The 25,281-nt window shown below is 52.9% G+C and overlaps 9 protein-coding genes across 10 annotated transcripts; 3 read left to right on the top strand and 6 right to left on the bottom strand.

Annotated features, from left to right (window-relative positions):
• Positions 1-2,921: 2,921 nt before the first annotated feature.
• Positions 2,922-4,175, bottom strand: LMH87_005520 (uncharacterized protein; the record flags this gene model as incomplete). Of its 2 annotated transcripts, XM_056203253.1 has the most annotated exons (2): positions 3,050-3,064; positions 3,147-4,175. In XM_056203253.1, 2 exons carry the CDS (start codon positions 4,173-4,175, stop codon positions 3,050-3,052), a joined length of 1,044 nt encoding a protein of 347 aa, XP_056058730.1. The 2 variants fall into 2 exon arrangements, with proteins under 2 accessions (XP_056058731.1, XP_056058730.1); XM_056203254.1 differs by having other exon boundaries at positions 2,922-4,175.
• Positions 4,176-4,943: 768 nt separating this feature from the next.
• On the bottom strand, positions 4,944-5,213 carry LMH87_005519 (uncharacterized protein; the record flags this gene model as incomplete). Its single annotated transcript, XM_056203252.1, has 2 exons — positions 4,944-5,050; positions 5,105-5,213. The coding sequence occupies 2 exons, from the start codon at positions 5,211-5,213 to the stop codon at positions 4,944-4,946; spliced, it is 216 nt and encodes a 71-aa protein (XP_056058729.1).
• A 493-nt stretch (positions 5,214-5,706) lies between these two features.
• On the bottom strand, positions 5,707-6,423 carry LMH87_005518 (uncharacterized protein; the record flags this gene model as incomplete). Its single annotated transcript, XM_056203251.1, has 2 exons — positions 5,707-6,048; positions 6,112-6,423. 2 exons carry the CDS (start codon positions 6,421-6,423, stop codon positions 5,707-5,709), a joined length of 654 nt encoding a protein of 217 aa, XP_056058728.1.
• A 402-nt stretch (positions 6,424-6,825) lies between these two features.
• Positions 6,826-9,266, top strand: LMH87_005517 (uncharacterized protein; the record flags this gene model as incomplete). Its single annotated transcript, XM_056203250.1, has 6 exons — positions 6,826-7,419; positions 7,479-7,559; positions 7,666-8,315; positions 8,372-8,403; positions 8,605-9,056; positions 9,120-9,266. The coding sequence occupies 6 exons, from the start codon at positions 6,826-6,828 to the stop codon at positions 9,264-9,266; spliced, it is 1,956 nt and encodes a 651-aa protein (XP_056058727.1).
• A 1,616-nt stretch (positions 9,267-10,882) lies between these two features.
• Positions 10,883-14,467, top strand: LMH87_005516 (uncharacterized protein; the record flags this gene model as incomplete). Its single annotated transcript, XM_056203249.1, has 2 exons — positions 10,883-11,020; positions 11,087-14,467. The coding sequence occupies 2 exons, from the start codon at positions 10,883-10,885 to the stop codon at positions 14,465-14,467; spliced, it is 3,519 nt and encodes a 1,172-aa protein (XP_056058726.1).
• A 447-nt stretch (positions 14,468-14,914) lies between these two features.
• Positions 14,915-15,414, bottom strand: LMH87_005515 (uncharacterized protein; the record flags this gene model as incomplete). Its single annotated transcript, XM_056203248.1, has 2 exons — positions 14,915-15,091; positions 15,187-15,414. The coding sequence occupies 2 exons, from the start codon at positions 15,412-15,414 to the stop codon at positions 14,915-14,917; spliced, it is 405 nt and encodes a 134-aa protein (XP_056058725.1).
• Positions 15,415-17,259: 1,845 nt separating this feature from the next.
• On the bottom strand, positions 17,260-17,578 carry LMH87_005514 (uncharacterized protein; the record flags this gene model as incomplete). The annotated part of the gene is made up of 3 exons (XM_056203247.1): positions 17,260-17,284; positions 17,334-17,461; positions 17,519-17,578. 3 exons carry the CDS (start codon positions 17,576-17,578, stop codon positions 17,260-17,262), a joined length of 213 nt encoding a protein of 70 aa, XP_056058724.1.
• Positions 17,579-20,701: 3,123 nt separating this feature from the next.
• LMH87_005513 (uncharacterized protein) lies at positions 20,702-22,744 on the top strand (the record flags this gene model as incomplete). Its single annotated transcript, XM_056203246.1, has 2 exons — positions 20,702-22,214; positions 22,272-22,744. The coding sequence occupies 2 exons, from the start codon at positions 20,702-20,704 to the stop codon at positions 22,742-22,744; spliced, it is 1,986 nt and encodes a 661-aa protein (XP_056058723.1).
• A 1,320-nt stretch (positions 22,745-24,064) lies between these two features.
• Positions 24,065-25,008, bottom strand: LMH87_005512 (uncharacterized protein; the record flags this gene model as incomplete). Its single annotated transcript, XM_056203244.1, has 3 exons — positions 24,065-24,296; positions 24,375-24,514; positions 25,006-25,008. 3 exons carry the CDS (start codon positions 25,006-25,008, stop codon positions 24,065-24,067), a joined length of 375 nt encoding a protein of 124 aa, XP_056058722.1.
• Between the last annotated feature and the right edge of the window lie 273 nt (positions 25,009-25,281).

The raw sequence follows: 25,281 nt of genomic DNA, 5'->3' as shown, positions 1-25,281 counted from the left end.
CCCTTGAAGGACCTCGACGCTGGCAGCAGCCTCGAGCTCACAAGTATAGTCGGCAAAATTCCGTAGCCAGTAGAGGAACGACTTATTCAACATTGATGAGGTCGTGGACAGAGCTGTTCTCGTGTGGCATAGCTTGGCCGACGGCGAGCTAGCGATGGTCGGTTGAGCTATGGAGCTCAAAGCAAGTGTCGTCAAACTTGTCGACCTGGAACTGACAGGGCGGGCGGATGTGGCGGATGGCTTTTTTTACGGATTCTTCAAGAGTATAGCTGGTAGCCAAGTCCTCTACTGACTGACTTCATCGCGCTGTAAACAGCTTGTCAGAAGGCCGTAGACATGTGATTTGCGTTTGGGGGGTCACTTACTCGGCAATCAGCACAGTCCTTGGTCTTGCACAACGCTCTCATGCATAGGCCGCAAAGTTGGTATGCTCGTGACTACCGGGGCCGATGGGTTGGTGCGCGAAGGGTTTCGCACAAATGAAGCACACATCTTCGGCGTCGCAGTCAACCTTTTGCGTCGCCTTGTGAGCCGGTGCTGCTATACGATTGGCAGCACGGGCGGCGACAGCGACATCATGACGGCGCGCTGTGCCTGCGGGAGCATGCCTTGCCATCGATACAATCCAGACCCAGCTGCAGTGCGATGGCAAGAAAGCGCCGGCGGCGATACTGCCCCGTGCAGTGTGCGCAATTAGCACGGTTTGATCTCGGGCACGGCGACGTTGATGTTGGAGCCTTTTTGCACCACGGCAAGCTAGGCGAGTGTGTTGTGCGATAACTCTTGGAGAAGCGCATGGGTCGAGGGACATTGACTGCGATTCTGAGCAAGGCATGGTGGGATACGAGTTGCTGGCGAGGCGCAGGACTGGGAGGAGCTCGGGCAACAAAACTGAGAGGCATTCCTGGGCGCGCCAGGGACAGCGACTGAGAAGAGCCGGGTGAGGGGCGGGCCCGGTCGCGATTAATCAACGCAAGCATTCAATCATAATTCCTTCTTTTGATCTGTGACAAATTAGTCCATCGTTACAGCCTGGAATTCCTGGCCTTTGCTGGTCGGGTCTAGATGTTGATGGACTCCGGATCATCGATGGTCCGCAACGCCAGTCACGTTGCGACGTCCACAGACGCCGCTGCACGCAGTTGAGATGAACGCAACGCATATTTTGCCATTACGCGGGCCGACCATCTTTTTGCATTCAGACTGCGATAACAGGCTCTAACGACTCACGAATACACACCAAGGTCTTAAGGTCTATTGGCAACATAGGTGCTGCTACGGTGCTCGCAAAACATTATGCTGCATGAGGCACAAATTCCATGGTTCAAATGCCTCGGGTTGCCCAATCAGAGGCAACAAATCAAACCCAAGCCGGAAAACCCAACCCAATGCTTGGAAGAGCAGCTCAAAGACCTGCACGACTAACACCGTACAAGACAGCTTGTTCGCCATTGCAGAAGAAGACGTTGATATCTTTGACATTGACGAGAAAACAGATGGTGACATTTCCATCATTTCCGACGATCCGCGCACCACGCTATGGTCCGAGTACATAGTAAAGGGAGCAACGTGTATAAATTTGCGACGGCGATGTGTTCCTAGAGCCCATTGCCGAAGCCAAGTACAAGACAAAATGGCGCGGCCTGGAGCATCATTTAGTAGAGCAGAAGTCACAGAGGTTCCGAGGGCCTTGTCAACAAACTTCTAGCATGAAAGGGCAACACTACAGTACAGGAAGCGAGCAAAACGGTCGGCTATGGTTTCTCTCTTTGGCATTCCTGTGCACGTGGGTCACCGTCAGCAAAGACTGATGATGATGGGCAGCACAGCTTCGCCGCCTGCCACTGCTGTAATTGGAAAACGTGCATCACTTAATTTGTTCACAGAATAAATCAGGTAATTGAAAAAAAAAAGAAGGAATAAAGAATGGGTAAAGGCGGCATGCATTCCGATAATTTGGAGTGGATTACTAGAGCTATTCGTGGTATCTTCCTGGCGAGCAATTCAACCACCAAGCCTGTAGTGGTGTTGCTTCCGGGGTGGACGAGCACTTATTAAATGAGCTACTTGGTAGGTAGTTCGCCCAGCCGGAGCCCGCACAGAAACATCTCTACACCGTTCGGACTGCTCTCGGGGAGCAAAGCTACAACAGCTGCGTGAGCGGATCAGCACTGGTGGTAGTCTTCATCAATTTGTTCCAGTTTGGGCCTTGCGCTACCCCCCCTGGACAGTAGGCGCACTGGACGCTGGGAACTGCATTGACATTTTCACGAATTTATTGACAGAGGGTATGTACGGAACAATAATCGCTGCCAGAAAGTATGAACAAACTGTCGGTATCGATGAGTCCGCGCCTGGGTACGCCCAGGACATCTTTCGTTTAGCCAACCCCAACAGCCACAGACCAGGGCGTTTTAATTGCCGCCATCTATGCTTTTTGGCGAGATAAATAAAGAGATTTTACGCGAGAGCATTCGGAGTGTGATTCGAACACACGGCACGGGTACCTCCAGGTGAATTTTAGCACCATCCGAATTTTGGCCGAAGCCGGGCAAGAAGCCAACCAGGGATAAAAGGCCGAAGCCAACCAGGAAGAAGTGAGGCCGAAGCCAACCAGGAAGAAGTGAGGCCGAAGCCAACCAGAAAGAAATGAGGCCGAAGCCAACCAAAGAGGAAAAGGCCGAAGCCAACCAGGAACAAAAGGCCGAAGCCAACCAGAGAGGAAAGGCCGAAGCCAACCAGAGAGAAAAGGCCGAAGCCAACCAGAAACAAGACCGAAGCCTATATGAGATAAATTTGATTATGTCAGAAGTTTCCCCCTGAATTCACCAAATCAGTTTTTTTTTGGATTGGTGGTTTCCCTCCGCGCACAGCAAACGATGCGGGTCACCCAATCCGGGAGCGCGCTTCGACACCGAAGTTCACTTGCTTCGCTTTGTCTTGCGATCTAACATATCCTTCAAGGAGAACACCATGTTTGCTCTAAGCTTAGCTCGATCGTCATCGACGCCCCACTCGGGTATGACTTGCCAAGGCGTCTCGTCCTCGTTCACAAATGGGAGCGCTGCACCGGGCGAAAAGCCCCATGGACGATGGTCCACCATCTCGCTTGTAACGCGACGGCCATAGGACTGCCATTCATTCACCTGGTCGTAGGAGCCCCACCCAACGCCGGTACCCTCAGGTCGTCGGTGGTGGTGGACATGACCGACTGACGTGAGGGTGCGCCTCTCCGTGCCATGCTTCCACTCAGCCCACTGCTCGCTGGGGATTTTGGACGCAGTCTTGGCTTTAATGTTGGGATCCGCGCCATCTTTGCCAATAAGGTTGCCAGACTTCCACTTGCTTCGAGTCCAAGGCTCCTGGCTGGCAATTTTGTTGCCGGACTCCAGGAAGCGCTCAGTGTCTGCCGCAGGATCATCCTTGGTGAATATGTCGTTCGGGTTCGCATCCGCCCGCTCTCTGTCATCGAAATACTTGGGGTTCCCGGCATAGACACATGGGACACCAAACTTCAACTTCCAACCAGCCTCCAGATGCTCGTCCACTTTGTCTCTTGGGACAGTGATGGTGTAGCGCTTGGTCCCAGAAGGATCCGTTCCAGCCAAATGATACGTCACGAAGGCGTCTTCTGGCCCACCAGGATCAGGTCGAGCCGCTCCGACGACCTTCTCCATCACGACGAACTCGACTTCTGCTTCAGCTGCTGTAGCGGGGCAGTTCTTTGCCGACGGCGGGTGGCACAACGTCGGTTCAAATTGATCGTGTTCGTATTCATCTTCTACGATCTTCAGGCACGGAATGCCTCTTTTTCCCCAATAGTCCTCAACAATATGCCAATCGAGCTCGATTCTATTGATGACAAGGCTCGGATCCTCCGGGTAGTCCCTCCAAGTCGCACGGTAGGAGAGGTCGACTGGGCTAGTAGTCGGAAATGGTTCAGGACGACGGAATACGTCGAGAGGATCCCAGGCAGCTGCAGGGGCATCGCCGGCTGCGTCTGTGGTGGCAGCGGCAGGGACAAGAATAGGGGTACCGGCAGGGACAGAGGCATCGGCAGGGACAGAGGCATCGGCAGGGACAGAGGCGGCGGCAGGGGCATCGCCGGCGGCAGGGGCATCGTCGGTGGTGATGGCGGCGAGTGCGGCGGCAACAGCCTCGAAATGATCAGACATGCTGCAAATTATGGTTAGATTCTAGCCTGATATGAGCTTTGGTAATTGACTCACGTTGCTATTTGTTTTTTTTTTGGTGGTGGTGGTGATGGTGGCGATAATATTCTGAATGTTTTTGTTTGTTTGTGTGTGTGTGTGTGTGTGTGTGTGTGTGTGTGTGTGTGTGTGTGTGTGCTTACAGCTTGTGGCGGGCAGAGAAAGGACAACAGATTTTCAAATTACATGACCGTGGGTTTTTAGGGCTTCGAATTTGTAAAAATAGCCCTACAATGATGCCGAATGGCGGAGTCTCAATGTTCTCAGCGGCGCATGCCTACGAAGTCAATGCCAGGTGAGGTGCAAACGGCTCTGTGAAAGGTCCTGATTGCGGTATCGCGAAACACCTCCACACAACATCCGGCACAGGCAGACAAAGATTTCGGAAATGAGGAGATACGTGGTCACAGTAGTTCTTAATTCTTTTCTGACTTTGCGAGCCCTCGAAGTACTGCGTAGCTCGCTTTGCTGGGAGAAAAAGAGAGATGTTGGATATCCATACTAATAAACTTCTCAAACAATCGGCGAAAATGCAGGCTCAACTTGGCTGCGAAAATAGAGTCTCCTCACAATGACCAGCCGAAACTCCCAACTCCCATAAAAAAGCGACAATTTGCCACCGAGCAATGACCAAGAGTCCATACACGTTATCAACTTCTTTCCTGACTTATGACACAGTTGAGTGTCCACGCTGAATCACGTCGTGGCTCTTTCAACTCAGCAGCTCCTTCTTTATGGATAAAATTTGTAGAATGACAGCCTAATAACACGAGCAAAAAAATTCAAGCCGCTTGCACGCGAAAAGTGGTGCTGAATCTTTTCCAATGCTATTCCCAGTCCTACCCGAACAGCGTTCAGATCATGTAAGGTGTGTTGTACAGCGTGAATTATACCTCTGCAAAAGACGGAACAAAACCTTGGCGAGTCCCGGAGGTGGTAGATTATTGTATATGCAGCCGGTCGGCGCAGTCGTAGTTGGGGACGAGGCGGTTGAGAGATCATACAAGAAAGATTAGCGATGCTCACGGAGAACTTCGGAAGGACAACCTACCTGCCTACACAGAGGACTTGCTAGTCGCAGTGACGTAACGTCCGGTGTCTCCGTACAAACAGAGACTCAAGGCGAATGCATCGAGACACAATAACGATAGAACCAAGCGAAGTAGAACCTCTTGGGAGTAGCCTAAACGGAGAGGGATTCTAACCCCCGGCAACAAGTTGCCTGCTGGCTCGGCAAGGCCATCCGCGGTTTTTGGCCGAAGCCGGGTATGAAACCAACCAGGGAGAAAAGGCCGAAGCCAACCAGAAAGAAGAAAGGCCGAAGCCAACCAGAAAGAAGTGAGGCCGGAGCCAACCAGAGAGAAAGGCCGGAGCCAACCAGAGAGAAAGGCCGAAGCCTACTGTGAAAGTCACAAGTCAAAAGGCTTTCGCCTTTTAGGTATGAATTGAGGCTTTCGCCCGTTGGTATCCTGTAGCTTTCGGTAGTACCACGGATTTATTCGCTTTCCGATTCCTCATCGTCCTTAGATCTGACGGCAAGTGGCACCAGGCGGCGTTCCTCGTCTGTTTCCCCAGCGTTTCTGACGATGGCAATCTCACTGCTGGAGGGTGCAACAATAGCAGTAGTGGAAGAAGAGCTATCCGCAGCAGCAGTAGTAGTTGGGGGTGGGAGAAGCGCAATGGGGGCTGCAGTAATGGCGGCGTCGGCGGCGGTAGCGGTAATAGTTGGGGGCGCAGGAGGCGCAAGGGGGGGTGCAGTGATGGCGGCGGTGGTGGTATTGGAAGAACCAGCGGCAGACGCAGTCCTATTCTGCGTACGCAGTGCCCGCGGAGCGCGCTACAGCTGTAAATGACTTGCGCTCACACAGTCCAGATTCGGGTAGGAAAATCTTGTACTTACTGCATTACGGCTGGCTGCACCAACCGAGACAGGCCTGTGCCTGACCAGCAGATCCTTGAGCTCACCGATGGCTGCGTCGCGTGCGATCTGATTTTCCGTTTGGATAAACACCCAACTAAGATGTTTATTCCCGGGCTTGACACCGTCTCGCCGCCAGTGAAAAATGACGCCTCGCGTATTGCTAAGCTTCGCCATGCAGAGAGCCTTAATCTCTGTTCGCGAAGCATGAAAATGCAGGCTTCGAAGGTTGACCAATCTACACTCCCTGCGGAGTCGTGCGACGCCAGCCTCCCACACTCTGCTGTATGTCATGTTGAAATATTTGTATTGAAGGGGCAGCTCGAGGCGATTGTAGGATCTTTGAATATAATGGGAGAATTTGACTGAGGATGAGGCGGATCGCACGGAGACTAGTGACTTAGATAGGGCAGATGTCACTCGCTAATAAATGTGGGGAAGTGCCACACAATTTGCACGATTCTATTCGTTCAAAAATCCCCGGTGAGCACAAAATGACCAGCTTGACAGATTGAACGTTAATCTGCCTGGGGCCCACCGTTAAGAGAGTACATATCCTACTAACTCGTTCTTCCACAGATACACAAACACATCACACACACACACACACACACCACAAGCACCCGCACCAGCAACACACTTTTTAAAAATTTCAGGTTTCCTCTACCTCTTTTAAACATTTAAAAAAATTTCACAATGTCTTCTACTGAGATTGCTCCCATCGCCCGCTACAAGGCCACCGCCGCCAAGATTCGTGCCGTCGAGGACGGCCCTGTCAATTTTTTGACGGGTAAGAAGTGGTCCGCTAAGCACCGAAAGCTTCTCGAAAACCGTCGCAAGCTCCCAGTATACGTCAATCTGGACAAGATACTCGAGACATACCACGGCAACGCGTACCTCGTCCTGACAAGCGACACTGGCTCCGGGAAGTCCACGCAAGTTCCCCAACTCATCCTCCAAGATGAGTTTGCGTCGGGTCTACGGGTCGTCTGCACCCAGCCGCGTCGCATTGCAGCAACAAGCTTGGCCAGGAGAGTTTCTGAGGAGGCGGATGTCGTTCTCGGCAAGGAGGTGGGCTACAAGGTCGGCGGCGACACGGCCTCTTCGGAGAACACCAGGATTGAGTACGTGACCGAAGGCGTGCTCCTGGCCGAGCTCATGCACGACGAAGCGCTGAGCAAGATCGGCGTCGTCATCATTGACGAAGCACACGAGCGAACTGTGGAGCTTGATGTGCTTCTAGCCCTGCTCAAGAAAATCAAGAGAGCCCGTGACACCGACGATCTCCAGGTCAGATGCCACTGCACGAAACTTGAATCAGGATATATGAGCTAACAATACTTGAACAGACAATCGTGATGTCGGCTACTTTGAATGCCGGCACGTTCCAAAAGTTCTACCAGAACTGTCCAGCTGTCCACATTCCTGGCGTAAGTCAAACTCTCCATTTCAACTCTTACTCACGTCTTCCCTGTCTTTTTCATCTTTCACTCTCCCGCTATTTGCAAACATAGAAGTTACTGACAACATTCTCAGAGAAGTTTCAATGTGGACGTCAAGTACCTCAGGTCTGGTAGCGAGACACCCAGTGTCATCATTTCAGCTGCCCAAACGGTGGTGTACATCCACGAAAAGCTGCCACCTGGCCACATTCTTGTATTCGCGCCCGGGCAATCGGAAATCCTCAAAATCATCGAGTATCTTCGTGTGAACACTCGCAAGATGGAGATGAGGGCCTTGTATTCGAAGCTGGCAGGTTCTCAGCAACAAATAGTGCTGGACCCGAAAGGACCCAGGCAATGTATTGTCGCCACCAACATTGCCGAAGCAAGCTTGACGATTGACGGTATCGTCTATGTTGTCGATACGGGCATCGCCAAGCAGCAGGTATACAACCCCCGGCTTGGAATGTACGATCTCCGCGTTGAGAGCATTTCGCAAGCGTCTGCCAACCAGAGGAAGGGCCGCGCCGGCCGAACCCAGGACGGCATTTGCTTCCGTCTTTATACTAAAGCTGGCTTTGAGGACATGTCTCCGTCCACTCAGCCAAAGATCCTAACGCAGCCGATCGACAGCGCTATTCTGAAGCTCACGTCTGCTGGGTACAACAAGGTCGTTGACTTTGACTGGCTCACACGCCCGTGTCCCGAGTCGTTCAGTCGTGCGGCTCAGAACCTTCTTGACTGGTACGTTATTTGAATTTGAAGAATGGCCCATGCATAGCTAACTTCTTTACCATTAGGGGGTTTCTTGGACCTGACAACAAAGTCAATAGTAAGGGAATCGCTGCTTCCGTCCTGCCAATTGAGCCGATCTAGTACGGCGCGCTCGTGGAGGGACAGAAGCTAGGATGCCTTTCGGAAATGGTCACCCTGGCTGCAATTTGCAACGACACAAGGTCAATCTTCAAAGCTGAACCGGGGTTCCGCTTCGCCTCTGATCACATCAGGACACGTTGGAAATGCCGAGGATCAGACCACCTTGCGTTGTTGACTGCATGGGACTACTTCATGCGGGTTCGAGAGATGTTGGCTGGCAATAAGGCTTACATGCTGCGTCAGTGGTGCGAGGATCACTTCCTGGACATGGATGTCTTGGAGAGGATCGTCATGTCCCGCTGGCGTTTGGTCAAGCAGCTGCGAAGTGACCAGCACTTCAAATGGCCCAATTTGAACTTGCGGTTGACAACATCCCAGTTCCCACGGGTGCTCAAGGCATTGGCAACTGCCTTCTGTACGAATCTCGCCGTGGTTCGAAGGAGAGAAGACATCTACTTGACTGTCTACGCTGGCGTGGAGGCCATGGTGGAGCCACACAGCGCCGCCATTCAGTCCCATTCCGAGTGGGTTGTTTATAACACTCTGCAAAGAGCTGGTGGACGAGTCTTGCTCGAGGTCGTGTCTCCTGTCAGCGCGGAGTGGTTGGTGGTCCGTTCAAAAATATTTATACCCGTCATTCTCCACGCGGCTCTTCTCTAACCTGATCATTAGGACCTGCCCTATTTCGCACCCGGCCGAGCGGCAAAAACTTACGACGGCACGGGCCTTCGGTTCCCGCACATCCAAGAATCGATCGACCGCGCGAAAGCTCGACTGTCTGCCGCCGCTGGCAGTAAATCAGCCAAATCTGAGAACTGAGCGAAAGCTCATTTAAATACCTAATGGGGAAACTCATAATGTATTTCTTTCTCTCTGGTTGGCTTCGGCCTTTTATCCCTGGTTGGCTTCGGCCTCACTTCTTTCTGGTTGGCTTCGGCCTCTTTTTCTCTGGTTGGCTTCGGCCTTTTATCCCTGGTTGGCTTCGGCCTCTTTTTCTCTGGTTGGCTTTGGCCTTTTCTCCCTGGTTGGCTTCGGCCTCTTTCTCTCTGGTTGGCTTCGGCCTTTTATCCCTGGTTGGCTTCGGCCTTTTCTCCCTGGTTGGCTTCGGCCTTTTCTCCCTGGTTGGCTTCATGCCCGGCTTCGGCCAAAATTCGGATGGTGCTAAAATTCACTTGGAGGTCCCGTACCGTGTGTTCGAATCGCACTCCGAATGCTCTCTCTCTCTTTAACCTTTCACATCTGTATCAATTGTTGCAGGTTGGGACAAGGTGGTGCCGGCGTCCCAATCTAAGCACCACCAATGGTGTGAGCAAGTTGGACAGCCATATAGCTGGTAAGTCCAATCTCCACGCCCGTGGCGAACACTGCTAACGCACGCATTTACGATATCATTCTCTGTCAAACGAGTCGCGATTATTACGAATTAGTTGGAAGAATAAATAGCAAGAGTGTGGCTGTGATAGCTGAGAGGAAGCTAGCATTTATCAATAATGAATATATTGATCACGGAAGAAATAATAAGTCGGCTCCCAGCCTCTGCGCCGCTGGCTCGCGGCCCTATCTAGGCCATAATAAAGTTCGGAAAGCAACTCAGTATATCTTCGACAGATCCCGCCCTTTAATGTCTCCTATTTGTCCGATCCTCCATTTGCCATCAGAGCAGACCCACACACATTAGCAAGATACCTACACCTTATCTAAGCCTTGGTCTTCCAACGGCGGTCTCGCTCTTGAGTTCTCACACTTGTCCATTCATCATTTGTCCATCTGCCAATCTGCTCTATTTCCTTATTCTTGTTCCTATTCTTATTTCCTTCACTTTTACTATTTTCTGCCCTTCATTGATTTTTTCTTATGACGATTAATATCGTTAGCATCTTGCTTGCTTCTCCTTTCGCTGTTCCGCTCTCTGCTCTATTTAGACTTGCTGCAGGCACTGTCAGCTTGAAATTTGAACGGTACGAATCAAATTGGCTGACTTGAGAGAAAACGCAAAGACAAGGGTTTATATGTGTTCTCCGCAAATTACGCATTCTGCTGATTCGCACAAGACGTGGTAATACACGGCGCATGTCATCATCTGTAACCAGTGGGGCTCAGCCGTGCTGCCTTGTCGGCCAAAATTTCCACCCGCCACAGTCTGGGTCTTGACATCTTTTCTAGCGCTGGCATTATCCCGCCCTCGCAATTCAGAGCCTGGCGCGAATCAAGAGACCACTTAGCTACTGCGTTTGATACGGAAACGGCTTGCGCACCATTTTCGGAAAGTCTGGAGATACAGGGGTAGCTCTTCCGACAGAGCGCCGACAGAGATTCCCAGGAGTACGCACCGCGACACAAGCGTTTCGCAGTCCTCAAACATAGATCATTTCACCAACACAGGTTCCTTCTAGTGTCTCGCTGAGCCATCGCGAGAGCAACCGTCCACCAAAAAGATGGCTCGGCCAAGAGACTCGCGCTCACCAAGCCCGGCGGGCAGCCACGGCGCGCGCCGACAGCGTGACGACCGACGACCGCGCGATCGTCGCGACGACAGAGGCTATCGCAGGCGCTCCCGATCGCGTACACCAGAGGTACGACAACGCTATGCTCGCTCTTACCACAGTAGCGGCCATACTAACGCAGGATTTACATCGCAGCGACGATATCGCGACCGAGACGCCGGCCGTGACCGAGAAAACTACCGCCGCCGAGATCGTTCCCGCTCCATAGACAGAGATCAAGATCGCTACCGCGGTGGCCGTGATAGGCGCCGCTCGCGAGACCGCCATGACGGCCGGGCGCGCTCGCCTGATGGCCGGCGCAACAGAAGCCGTGATGACAGAAGGCGAGATGACTCGCGTGGCAGAGACTCCCGAGGGGCTGACTCCCGCAGCAATCGCAGCGACAGCCGAGGCAGAAACACGCCCCGTCCAGACAGCGGTCGGATCCCAGACGATGCCGCCAAACAGGCCGGCGCCACAGCCGCCCAGACCGATGCCGAGAAGAAGAAAGCCGAACGTCTAGCTAAGCTCGAGGCGTGGAAGAAGAAAAAGGAGCAGGAGGCACAAAAGCAAAAAGAGGTCAACCCGAGCCAAACTCGCAACCTGCTGGCAGAAATGGACAAGAAAGCCAGCGGCGTTGCCCCCGATGCTGCATCGCCTGTCCTTTCGTCCGTCGCCTCTCCCACACCCGGCCCGGACTCTGGAAATGCGTCCCCCGTACGACCGTACGCTGGCAAGTTTGATCCCAAGAGCATCGCTAAAAAATCAGCTGCGAGAACACAAGATTCGACAAAGTCTATACTTGGCTCCATCAAGGCTGAGCCAGCGACACTTCCCGTCCCAGTCAAGCAGTCCACCGCTTCTGCGCTGCCGGCCAATCGCGCCAAGACGAGCGCTTTCGGGTTTGGCAAGTCTCAAGGCGACGACAAGCTTCCCAGCAAGCGAAAGCTCGATCTGGATGAAGAGGAGACTACACATCGTAAGCTGACCAAGCTGCCTAACCTACCCCTGGAGGCAGATGACACGCCATATGTGGACCAAGATGACGATGATGACGACGATGGCAACGAGTTTGCCGAAACCGAAGAAGAGGCTGCCGCTGCTGCTCGCGCCGCACACGAGAGACGCTTGCAGGCCGAGGAAGAGGCTGCAAAAGAGGCCGACGGCGATCAAGCCATGACAGACGCCGCTCCAGCTACGAATGGCACTGCCGCCGAAGAACAAAATATGGAGGTTGACGAGGAAGAGGACGACGTGGATCCCCTGGACGCCTTCATGGACCACCTGCAGGAAAAAGAAGTCCAACCCCCTGTCGCCAAAAAGACGTCTACAGTCAAGAAGCTGCCAGAGCCCGAAGCATACTTTAGCGACGACGACAATAGATACGAGGTGGATAATGACGGCGCCGACGCTAGTGCTGTGCTGGCCATGGCCAATAAGCGCAAGAAAAAGGAGATTCCCACGGTCGACTACAACAAGATTGATATTCAGCCTATCCGAAAGAACTTTTGGGTGGAGCCCGTCGAGCTCAGCGAACTCAACGAGACCGAAGTGGCAGAACTTCGAGCAGAACTCGACGGCATCAAGGTCAATGGCAAAGATGTCCCGAAGCCTGTGCAGAAATGGGCTCAATGCGGTCTCACCCGACAGACGCTGGATGTGATTGACAACATGGGGTTTGAGAAGCCGACATCAATTCAAATGCAGGCCATTCCCGCTCTCATGTCTGGCCGCGATGTCGTTGGCGTCGCTAAGACTGGTTCCGGAAAGACCATGGCCTTTTTACTGCCCATGTTTCGTCACATTAAAGATCAGCCTCCTCTGAAAGAGTCGGAGGGTCCCGTGAGTCTGATCATGACACCCACGCGAGAACTGGCCACGCAGATTCATCGCGACTGCAAGCCGTTCCTCAAAATGATGGGTCTTCGTGCCGTCTGCGCCTACGGCGGTGCCCCAATTCGCGACCAGATTGCAGAGCTGAAGCGTGGCGCCGAAATTATCGTGTGCACGCCTGGCCGCATGATTGATCTGCTGGCCGCCAACCAGGGCCGAGTCACGAACCTGCGACGAGTTACCTATGTCGTTTTGGACGAGGCGGATCGAATGTTTGACATGGGCTTCGAGCCACAGGTAATGAAGATATTTGCCAACATGCGCCCCGATAAACAGACGATTCTCTTCTCCGCCACGATGCCACGCATTATTGACTCGCTCACGAAGAAGGTTCTCAAGAGCCCCGTGGAGATTACTGTCGGTGGGCGCAGTGTCGTGGCCAAGGAAATTGAGCAGATTGTGGAAGTGCGCGACGAAAACACAAAGTTTCATCGCATTCTTGAGCTGCTCGGTGAGCTATATGACCGTGACGAAGACGCGCGTTCATTAATCTTTGTTGAGCGCCAAGAAAAGGCCGACGACTTGCTCAAAGAGCTCATGGGCAAGGGTTATCCTTGCATGTCCATTCACGGTGGCAAGGACCAGATTGACCGTGATTCTACAATCTCCGACTTTAAAAAGGGCATCGTCCCCATTCTCATTGCGACATCCGTTGCTGCTCGAGGTTTAGACGTTAAGCAACTAAAGCTCGTCATCAACTATGACGCACCCAATCATCTGGAAGACTATGTTCACCGTGCCGGCCGTACAGGCCGTGCCGGAAACACTGGCGTTGCCGTGACATTCATCACGCCGGAGCAGGAGAGCTGCGCGCCAGGCATTGCCAAGGCCCTGGAGCAGAGCGAGCAGCCCGTGCCCGCGCGCCTCAACGAGATGCGCAAGGCGCACCGCGAAAAGGTCAAGTCTGGCAAGGCCAAGGATACATCTGGCTTTGGCGGCAAGGGTCTGGATCGTCTCGACCAGGAGCGCGAAGCGGCACGCATGCGCGAGCGCAAGACGCACAAGGCCGAAGGCGAAGACGAGGAAGAAAAGAAGGAGGAAAAGAAGGAAACCGACGAAGCCAATCACGAGCGCGCCCTGGACGCCATCAAGGCCGCTGCGTCTGGCGTTCAGTCCCGCGACGCCGCCAAGGCCGAGACCGCGGTCAACGAGCCCGTCATCAAGACATCCGGCGTCGTGGCCACCAACCCCGGCGGCGGCGCCAAGGGCAGCGCCGGCAACAACCCGCTCGACAAGGTCAGCTCGGCCGTCAGCGCCATCAACAGCCGTCTGGGCAAGGCCGGCCAGCTGCGCTCCGGCCAGCCCATCGACAACAAGGGCCCCGATGCGGGCGCCTTCCACGCGACGCTCGAGATCAACGACTTTCCGCAAAAGGCGCGCTGGGCCGTCACCAACCGCACCAACGTGGCCAAGATTCTCGAGGCGACGGGCACGTCCATCACGACCAAGGGCAACTTTTACGCAGCGGGCAAGGAGGTCCCCGAGGGCGCGGAGCCGAAGCTGTATATTCTTATTGAGGGCGACACGGAGCTCGTAGTGGGCTCGGCGCTGAATGAGCTGACGAGGCTGCTCAAGGAGGGCACGATTGCGGCGGCGGACGCGGACAGCAGGGCGCCCGCGAGCGGCCGGTACACGATTACGTGATTTGCTGTCTTCCTGGCTCGTATTTGCTTTTATTTCCACTCTGTTCACAATGCTTTGGACAGGAATTTTCGTTTCCTCGTCTCAGGGAAGCGGTATCATGTGTCAAAATGTAATTCTGAAATTTGCATGTTATGGGTAGCGGCGCCGCTGGTGGAAGATGAGAGTACAGTTTAAAAATGACAAACGCTAAAGGATAATATCATCTACTTCGTCTTTCTTGATTGTGAGCCCGGGATAATAAAGACTGGGGTAACAGGGCGGTTGGTGACACTTGGAGATTTCTGTGTAAAACGCTGGAGACGGAGACTGTATTCATGTAACGTATAAAATGCAGGAGAAAGGCTGAGAACGATGCGAGCTGCCACGGCAGCATGCTAATCCGCAGCAAGCCAGAGAGGGGAAGAGAAGCCGAATTATTTGATGAGAGGTGTTGATGGACGGTGTCGCTCAAGAATAGTCCTGAGCTTGTCTTGTTTTCGCATCCATTGCCGCGTGACGGGCATTTTGACTGGAAATCTCCTCAAGATTGTCCTTTATGCTCTTGCTCCTCTGCTCGTCGACTTTGGCCTGCAATCCCTTGGAGCTCCTCTTCTTCTTGTTTGCCGCGTCCTGGGTCAGTCGTCCCTGCGTTTCCCCTTCGTCAGCAATCCATCTCACCGCTGCTCTCATTCTCTCCTCGACCCCGTAACCTTGAGAGACGGAGAAGAAGCATCACTTACCAAAGCGGCAGCGCCCGCTTTGCTCGCCGGATTGCCCTGATCCCGCGCTGCGCTGCCACTGGGGCTCTCGCTGTCGGTGCCGACGACGCGCGACTCTGGTGTGTACGTCTGCTTGCTCTTTGCCTTGCCGGGGACCGACGACTTTTGCTGCGCCGGCGGTGCCGAGTTGAGGGGCCGACCGGGGCTCTGAAAGTTTTCCGACTCTTGTTTGCCGCAGATGTTTCCCATTGTGAATGAAGTCCGGGTTTCTGTGATGGCTTTGGAGAATGGAATGGGATGCTTGCTGGATGAGCCTTGAATTGGATGCCAGGTGGGGTGGCTTGGCGGCGGCGCAGCTCCGCCCAACTGCGGTGTCTGTCACTGGAGGTTACGTCGCCATTCACGGGGGTACGCGCCCTTCAACACCAAGACAAAGAGCTTGATATTAACGCTACTTGTAGTTTTCCTAGGCACCTGTGACTTGCCGAGCATTCGCTCGCGGACAATGAAACGGATTGCAATTGCTTATATGCCAGTATTTGTGCCCCGCCATAGATGCTGGTGCAGGGCCTCACCAATGAAGGTCTGCGTTTAGCGCTGGCCAGCCCTTCAGCATGATACGTGATCGAGGCCAACCTGAAGAGGATGCAAAAGTGTGAGGTATCTATCACAGGGGCTTCATCTTGTGTAATCTCGTTTTGAAGCCATCGTTCGTGGCCTTGTGATACCTGTCCACGTTGGTGACACCAGATCCGACTTCACGATGCCTCTAACTATGGGGCTGCCGCAAGCCGGGATGGCAGCACATCCACCTCTACAGCCACCACCAGCGCTAGGCAAGGGCTGAGCGTTATTTTCGAAGGATCAACACCAGCCATTGAGTTTAGTTAATACAGTCTCATGCACGGTTGTCTACTAATGCAAATTTCATAGTATCGTGGCTGTTCATGGCTTGAACGGCCATCGCACAAGACATGGACCGCAAAGAATGGCGTCAATTGGCTAAGAGACCTTTCGTCGAGCATCCTGCCCAACGCACGCATCTTACTTGGGGCTACGATGTCAGGAAGACATACGGCACAACGAGCTCCAGTAAAACATGTCTTTGCGACCATGGACTGAGCCTGGTATCCGACCTCTGCAGAAAGAGGGAGTTGACAGACGTATAATTATAAACAGAAGTCGGTGTCTTGAGCCTGCACTAAAGACTACTAGTCGCACCAACGCCCAATCATATTTATAGCGCATGGTATGGGTGGTATCATTCTTGAAAGTCTAAGTCCTCAGCGGAAAGTCGATGATCACCTTGCTAACTTACTAGGCTCTTATTCATTCGGATGCTGCTCGCGCGGGCGCTTTGGCTAAACACCGCTCGATAAAACTATCGACCTATGGCATCATCTTCCTGGGCACGCCTCATCGTCGTAGCAGTAGTCTTAAACTGAGACACCAGACCGCCTATGAGAAAATGCGTTAATATTACGGGAGGATTCGGATGCTTTGGTACTCGCCAAGAAGCTGGATGGTCTTCCTCTTCCGTTGGACGAGCATCACAGGTGGTGAATTCCTACGACAGCACAACAACGCATGGTAAAGTTTCAAAGATTGATCCCGACTCTATTGAAATAAGACAATCGTGCCATGGATATGATATGTTTCGCAAAACAAAGTGAAGGCCAGCAGCGAACCGGCGACCATGGTGGAGTGGCATCTTGCGGCACGCCAATGGGCGTCGTAAAACCTGCGAGCCAATCCAATTGTGATCATCGCAACGCAGGAAGAATTATTAGAAAGATTGACAGGGAGCCAGCGCGAGTATATCAGTTGCAACGAAAAGCTCACCAAGAGCGAGTCAAGCACAAGGGCGTATTAGTCGTCACAATTTACAGAAAACACCATTTCATGACTAGGGCAGCGTCACAGCTGGCAATACCTACCAAATGTATGCATAGAATGGACCGTTGTACGGACGTGGCAAGATTGATACATGTAATATTAAAACAGTCTTTAAACATGATAGAGTACAAGGTGATTATGATTTTTTTTTTTTTCTGATTTTGTCTTTTTTTCGCTTTGGTGTTGTCAAGCAACAGTTTACTTGGAATTTCTACCAAAGTTGCTATTCTCGTGTCAGTATTGAATCGTAGAAGCGGTGCTATGATTCTTACTTGTGGAAGAAGTTGCCAAAGATGCCGAGCTTGGCCTGCTGGTCGGACATGCTCTGGCGGCGGGCGGCGGCCTGGGTCTCGCTGCGGTTGCGGGAGAGGCTCTCGTAGGCGGGCATCCAGCCGGAGCTCTACAGAATCATGTCAGCACGCTCGGCGACTCAATACAGCATTCCTTGACGACGTACTCTACGGCGAGGCTGCTCAGCAATGGGAGGAACGTCCTGGGGCTGCGATGGGGAGCTCATGGTGGGCAGGTTGTATAAGTCGTACGAGTGTCGAGAATATGGATGGGATGGATGGCACACGATCAAAGATTTATTTGGCAGATGAATGATGAATGATGACGGTTGAAATTGATGAAACATATCAGAGAAACGATAAGAGCGAAAGGAGGGGGTGCTCTGGGATTATATATACTAGAGCTGTCAAACATTACTGCGGGGGGAGGCACGGGGTCTACGGCGTCATGGCTTGGGGAAAACGGCCCTAAAATCGGCAGTCGATTTCTGGGGGATTAGAAATGAACAGGCGATCGCTGGAAGGTACCGCCGTTGATGAGTGGCAGGTTAAGCTTTTTAGCACCCAGGCTGGCAGGCGAGTCGATTCGGACAGGGCAATGCGCAGCTGGCGAATCGAGGGCTGCGGATGGATGGGCTAATCATGACGCGGGGCAAGACCCCTCCCTCGATGGTGGGCGACGGAAGCGGAAATTGATCAGCGCAACCTACAGTGCGGATTGAATAAAGCAGTGCATTTTGGACGTTGAAATTAGTTGCAGGCTGACGAGCGCCATGTCATGGTGGTTGTTGGTATTTAATTCATTTCAACGTTCAAGATGTCGGCAAGTCCCGCATGATCCTTGTCGCAAGAACAACCAGGCCGGAGTGACCATTTTGTGGAACAGAAATGGGAGTACTAGTTACGCTTGGCAGGGGTCTATCTTATTAGGGCAGCTGGAGATTTGCAGAGTATATAATCAGGACTAGAAATGGCTGACATTGTGACGATTGACATGCGGCGCAGACTGTGCAATTTGATGTATAAGTGGGAATTTCAACATTGATCAGAGCATTCAGGTTCGAGTCCTACGCAGATTCTAGGGCCATTCTCTACTGCAGCAGCCTTGCTAAAATGCGAAAAACTGTCGTCATTCTGTTTACAACAGCCACGCCAGCGGCACGGGACCACAGCAGAGGTTAACTTCTCTTCCTTCGCCAAGTCTAGTCGAGTCGGAATCCGCCCGCAGCTCACTGTGGGCCATACGCCGAAGCCTCGATTCGACACGAAAGTCGTCTTCAGCAAGTCTTGCAAGCCCGACATGGTTACAAATCAGGTGCCCCGGCATGTACTGATCCCGATTGCGGGTCATGGCCGCGCGAACCTCGTCGTTGATCAGCTCACGGTACCAGACGATGCGATATTATTGCGATCGACATGCATCGCAATGGAGGTTTGGATCATGCACCGAGATTCACAGGAGGGTGCCTTAGCGCCTCCGTCAGAGAGAGGGATTCCCCAAAGTAGAGTGCGAACTACAGGGACAGGCTCACCAATTGAGGAGCGTTGAGAAAAAAACTGTCTTTGACTGTGTACTCTGCAAGCCATTTCCTCGGCAGAGGTACTTTTTTCAGCTCCACGTCGAAACAAAAACTGCCTTTGTACAGTCCTACTTTTGCAGCTCGCGGCAGCCTTGCGACCAAGGACGACGGACGAACCCATCATCGCGGACACAGCCAATCTAACAGGGCGTTTGACGGGCAAGGCATGGGGGCATATACCATTTCACTGCGCATCTCTAGGGTCAAAAGGATTAGCGCTGGTAAATCTTTCAATATTGTACTGATACAGTTTTTGGGGGGGGGCGGCAGGTTGCGAGGGAAACCTTTCAGTGGCTCGCGTACGGTCCGGTGGAAACGGAGAGGCCAGTTTCTACCCCCCAGTCCGTTGCATATCAATCGCCTCTAAGCACATGCCATTTACATGCGAATGTCAGAAAATATGACGGTTCGAAAAGTGAAGCCAGCATAGTCCAACAGTCGAGATGCAACGATAGAGAACTAGGTGCATCCCAGTCTGCGGACAAGGTACCTGCGGTTTCTACTGGAAAGTGCGGGTACATGCAAGTACAGTGGCGGGGCAGCGCGGTGTTAGTGGGCAGAGGTTTGCGATGGTGGTGGTGTCTGCCCCTCCTGCAGGAAACGAGTGGTTTTTGATACGTGAGAATGGAAACGGATTGCTGTTGAGCCGGGCGAATGTATCGCACAGCGCCTATTTCATAGCAAGATGTATGCATGTGCATGCGCATGTTGGTTTACCTGCACTGTAACCTGACTTTGTCTTCGCCTTGGGGTCCGGCGTGCGGATCAAGGCGGCGCCGCGAGCGAGGATCCGTGGGGGAACGGCCGCCGCCGAATACGGAACGGAGACGCGGGCGGCGGCGGAACGGGGGGGGGAGCAGGTGGCGGCAGCGGGTGAGACAGTTGGCAGTATTGATGAGGAGCAAACGCGGGTGGGCTGACAGGCATGACGACGTGCTACATACGAGGAAGTGGTCGTGATGGAGTGACAAGTAGTGATTGGGGGGGCATGAATCGCAGGCGCAAGTGATTTGAGCAAGTTGCGCACAGCCTGTCTTCGGTGCGGATACAGGCAGAGGTTGCTCGAGCTAGCGGCAGTGCGGCAGACCACTGAGAGGAGGGGACGTGACTGACTGGCTGTTGGCAGTGTTCACAGTACTGGTACAGAGTAGCAACTGATAATAATGGTGTAAAGAGTGGTCGAACGGGCGCCCCACTTGCGCTGCACCTTCCCTCTCTTTGTCCAGAAAACATGTCCGCGAGCCCATCCGGGTTCTCACCACTCGCGACCTCTCCCAGCACTTTTGCGCTCGCTTTTCAGCGCGCCCGCCCTCTTTGCCCGCCATGCTGGCTGCTTGCCGGAGAGCACGTAATTCGCTTGGCTGCGTCTCCAGGCACACACGCTAAACCTGCATACTTTTTTCCTTTCTCGCTTTCGATAGACTTCGTCTTACGATACTCTTCTTCTTCTCGTGTCCATCTCTTGATATCATACACGGCCTGTTGCCTGTGTCGCTCTCTTACTCACCCCCCCCCCCCCCATGAGCACCCGCTGGCACCAACCAGCGCCTTCGCTTCCTTCCAACTCATAAGCCCTGCGCTTATCAGCTTACTGAAACCGTTTCTCCCGTCTTGTTTCCCTACCCTCATCCCAGTCGGCCTCGGCATTCCGTTCCTGGCCCGTCCGTGCTGTGCCTCAACTCAACAGCCAAAGGGCCTTGCCTGCCCCTCTTCTTTTCCTCTGCAGCATCGTTTCGAAAGCTTGCCCTTCAAGTCCTGATCCAGCTCATCATGGAAGACGACGCGGCGCACATGGCTTTCAGCGGCCCGCCTTCCAATGACATGGCCGCCATGGCGCTGGACCTCGATAATCTCCCCCTCCTCGACATGTCTCTGTCGCATGGCCTGGACCCCTTTGCTGCGGGCTTCCACGACGACTCCTGTCTCGATCACAACAGTTTTAACCACTGCAACATCACCACAAAGAGCCATGCCTCTGCTCAAAAGGCCCCCGCCATGGCTCAGCGTAGCCTCTCTCAGACACACACTCGACAAAGACACAGCATTTCCAACCCTTCCTCAGCTGACCATCATCAGCAGCAAACTTTTCCATCGCCATGGGATACCTATTTCAACAATACCATGCTCCAGAACAGCATGTCTTGTGTCGGCTTTGACGTCTGCCAAGAGAACGAATGCGCCGCCTCCGTCTGCAACTCGGAATGCGACGCCAGTTGCCCCAGCCAATGTGACGACAAGGACCACGGTGTCTGTTGCGACGATGATGCCTGCGGGCCTCCCGACCTCTGTGTCGACCAAGACTGCAAAGTTCCCGCTGTACCCTGTTCCCAATCGGCATGTCCCATCTCCGACAATGAAGCTGCTGCTGCCGCTGCGCTCACCTCGTTTGGCGACAAGGGCATCACTGCCACTGCCCCGGCCACTTCGTCGCACACTGTCCCCCCAACTCCCAGCATCGCCGATGCTGGATATCTGGATCTGCCTACCGTGCCTTGTTCCTCCCTTTCTCTGGACAACTCCTTTGGCAACACTCCGGCCTTTTCTGGTCAAATGTGGGATATTGCTCCCGAGTTTATTCTCGCCAATCACATTATGCAGTACCATGATCCGACACATCATGAAAACCACATGCACTCGTGTATAGCCGATAAGCCCAGTACTTTGATGCAAATGTGCTCTCTACCAAAGCACAGCCCAACTCCAGACGGCATTAGCCCGCATGGTGTGGACGCCATTTGTGGTTTCCAGATCCAGGATCCCTATGACTTTGCGCAACACATCTTCCAACAGCATCGCCCTGCGCTTATGGCTAATGGAAACAACATCCACAGGACGCTACAAAACGCCTCTTCTCACCACATGCTGGATGACCACCACCACCATCATCACAACCACTTTTCTTCCACCACTTCTCCCTCGACCAACCTCTCACTGGCCACATCCCTCTCTCCCACGCCCGCATCTTTGCCTACCCCCTCCACGATTGAAGGCACAAACTACTTTGCCGACATGACGAGTGCTGCCGCCGAGTCGACTCCCTCTACTTCGCCGGAAGACCAGAACATATGCCGGTGGCTGATACCCGATGGCATGGGTGGCAACAGAATCTGCGGTCACAGAAGTAGTGACCACAAGTCGCTACAAGACCACTGCAAGGCAGATCATCTAAAGCAGATCAAAAAGGACCACGCCGGCTTCTACTGTCAATGGCAAGGCTGCACAAGAAACACCACCTTTAGCCAACGCAGCAAGCTGGAGCGCCACATGCAAGTTCATACTGGCTGTAAGTCAACCCTTTCATGCATGCACATTATCTATTGCCTTTACTAACTTTTTTTAGACAAACCCGTACAATGTCATATTTGCGGTGCATCTCTGTCTGCCAAGCAATCGCTTGAGCAGCATATGCGCACGCACACTGGCGAGAAGCCATGGGTTTGCTCTTTCGAGGGCTGCAACCAGTCCTTTAAGCAGCAAAGTGCCTTGACGATGCACGAGCGTACTCACACTGGTGCCAAGCCTTTGCAATGTGACATTTGTGGCAAAAAGTTTGGTGAATCCTCCAACCTCTCCAAGCATCGTCGCATCCACAATATCCGTGGCTCGCACGTCTGCGAGATTTGCGGCAAGGACTTTCACAGATTGGACCAGCTTCGCCGCCACATGGGCACAAACCACAAGGACAAGCCGGAAGAAGTCAGCAAAATTCTCAGCCGTGTTAAGACGGGCAGGATATCCAAGCCCAACATCGCCGTCATGTCTGGCGATGGCCTTGACGACTTTGAGCATCCCGACATGATGCAGGCCGTCTGAAGTGCAGCTAAGCGCTGGGGGGTTTTTTTTATGAGAAATGTGCATGAGTACCATTTTGATTCAGGCTCTTTCTTTTCACTTTGTTATTTATATCGGAACGGCGTTTACGAGGGGACCGGATGACCATCGGGGAATTTTTTGCATGGAAATTTAATGACGCCGTATTTATTGTCGGAAAGTACTTAACCCCACGAGGGCGCATGAAAAGCATTATAGACGAGGCAGATGATGAGAAACGAGGAAATCCAAGATTCATTGCTCCATTCCTTTCGCTTGCAACGCCGACATGAGAGAGCCTCGCCATTGTCAGCACGGGAGGGAACTCGACTTGATTTGAACACCCGTCTCAACTAAGCAAATCTCAATCTTTTGGTAATAGACAATTTCATCAATGCCATAAAATGCACAGCACTCTGCAATTGTGGGCAAAGTTGTAGGAAGGGGGTAGCTCATGTCCCACTACTCAAACAGCACCCACTCATGACAAGTTCTGAAAGCAACCATATTTGGCCGGATACGAATAGGCCAAGCTGTCTTCCCGCGACAAAAGTAAGCAGCCTCGCGTAAACACGAGACAACAAGATGCCGATTTTTTTCGACTTTTTTTTTCGAATCGGTGGTGGCTGTCTTCAACGCATTGCGTAAGCCGTGAGGCAGGACGAAATCGTTGCCAAGAAGACAAAAACCCGGATTCAATTTCACAAAACCTGGTATGTTGTAATATTCGCACTTGACAGAAAGACGAACAGGGACATGAAGCATCAGGCTCGCTCATGGACTGTAGTCGATGCATTGACACATGTAGAACGGCCAACATGGGCACAGACTATCGTCTTCTCTAATGAATTACAGCCAAGGCATTCGCACATCACGGGGAAGCAAACAGAGACGAGTATTTAGGTTGGATCATGACCTCATTTTTTTTTCCTTTTATTTTGTACTTGCAGACTTGTCTTGTTGCGCCTAGCAAGCCCAAGGGCCAGGCAGAAACACATGATGTCCCAGATTCCTGCTGGCCCGTTCCCATCCGCCTTCCAAGATACAAAGGAGGCCGCAAAGGGTTTGGTTCAGGACCCCATGCAGCCAATGCGATGCTAAAGTTTCGATATGTCTCTTTTCTTTCTTTAAGAGAAAATCAAAAGGATACGCCACGCCGTTTCCCCGTTCTCAAGATATAAAAAAAGATGCCCTTCGCCAAGGAAAGTTGTTCCCTTTCAAAAACAAATCAACACTCATTACGCTGTGTTGCTTCTTTTCATCCTCACGTAATCTCACCCCGTTAAGAAAATTTTGGATTTTTTTTCAACACGACGCAAAGCTTTAAGCCTTGATGGCAAACTTGCGCTGGGGGAAGTGGGTCTCGCGCTTCTTGGCCTTCTCCAGCACGCGGGCCTTGTCCTCGGGCGATAGTCGGCGGCGGATGGCGCGGGTCTGCTTGGGGCGGAGGTCGAGGGGCGCGTACTTCTTGTTCTTGTAGAAGAGGCGGAGCTGGCTGCGTTGCTTGGCGTTGATGACGGTGAGGACGCGAGCAATGGACTTGCGGAGGTCATGGCTGCCAAATCATGTTAGCATACATTGTTGCCGGAAAAGCCGCGTCGAGCGGAGCGAGGAAAAGAAAAAAAAGACGTACATCTTGTTGAGCTTGGAGCCGGAAGAAACGACCTTCTGGATGCGGAGCTGGCCGAGCTCAGACTTGAGCTCGCCGAGCTGCTTCATCAGGTCATCCTTGCTCTTGTCCCAGAGCTGGACAGACTTAACCTTTGCGGACGACTAGGAATGAATTTTGGTCAGCAAAAATGTTGCGGCTTTCCAAAACGACAATGATTTTGATATGGGTATTGGCGGCGACAAGGGTTTTGACGAGTCTGCAGGACGACGAGGCATAGGTTTTCTATGGCGGTGATTCAATCGAGACTGGTCGTTGTGACTGTAGGTGTCGCATTTCCTCCCTCAGTTCAACGCTGGTTTTGGAATCGTATGCATGTCGCCCAACGTCGTCTTTCCGCATCGAGAATTTTGCCATGGAAAGCCTCGCCCGTCAAATCCTTGCAGAAGTCCGTCGAAATAGTGTTGCGTAGTGATGAATCGTGGTCTTGTTTCCATCCCTTGTGGTCTTGTCTGCCCGCCGGGCCCGAATTTGGGTCTCCCCTCACGAGAGCCCACGAAAACAATCCTGGCGGCGCGGCGCTGCAAAGCCACAGGGGAGAGAAGAACAATTCCAATGTCGATTGTCGGGCTGGTGAAACGGATTTGCTACTCACCATCTTGGATATATGCTTCGATGGGGGTGTGCGAAGTAGTGTCGACTGAAGAAGTACAGAGAAGAGGAATAGTAGGGTCAAGCACACTCGTCGACGGGGATCGTTTGGCGCAGGGCAAATCCACCACAAAGTCTGAGAATTTTTGCCGAGACGGTGAAAAAAAGTTGCCCTAGGGTTTTGCCTGTTTGGGCGCCCATCTCTGTGGTGGACTGGCCATGGCTGCGGGGCAGGTGGCTAATTTTCATTGGTTGTGATGAGCTGTGTGCTCGACATCAC

The sequence above is a fragment of the Akanthomyces muscarius genome, chromosome 1, assembly GCF_028009165.1.
Source record: "Akanthomyces muscarius strain Ve6 chromosome 1, whole genome shotgun sequence".
Lineage (NCBI taxonomy): Eukaryota > Fungi > Ascomycota > Sordariomycetes > Hypocreales > Cordycipitaceae > Akanthomyces > Akanthomyces muscarius.
The sequence above is the reverse complement of the archived record's forward strand: the minus strand, read 5'-3'. Positions and strand labels throughout refer to the sequence as shown.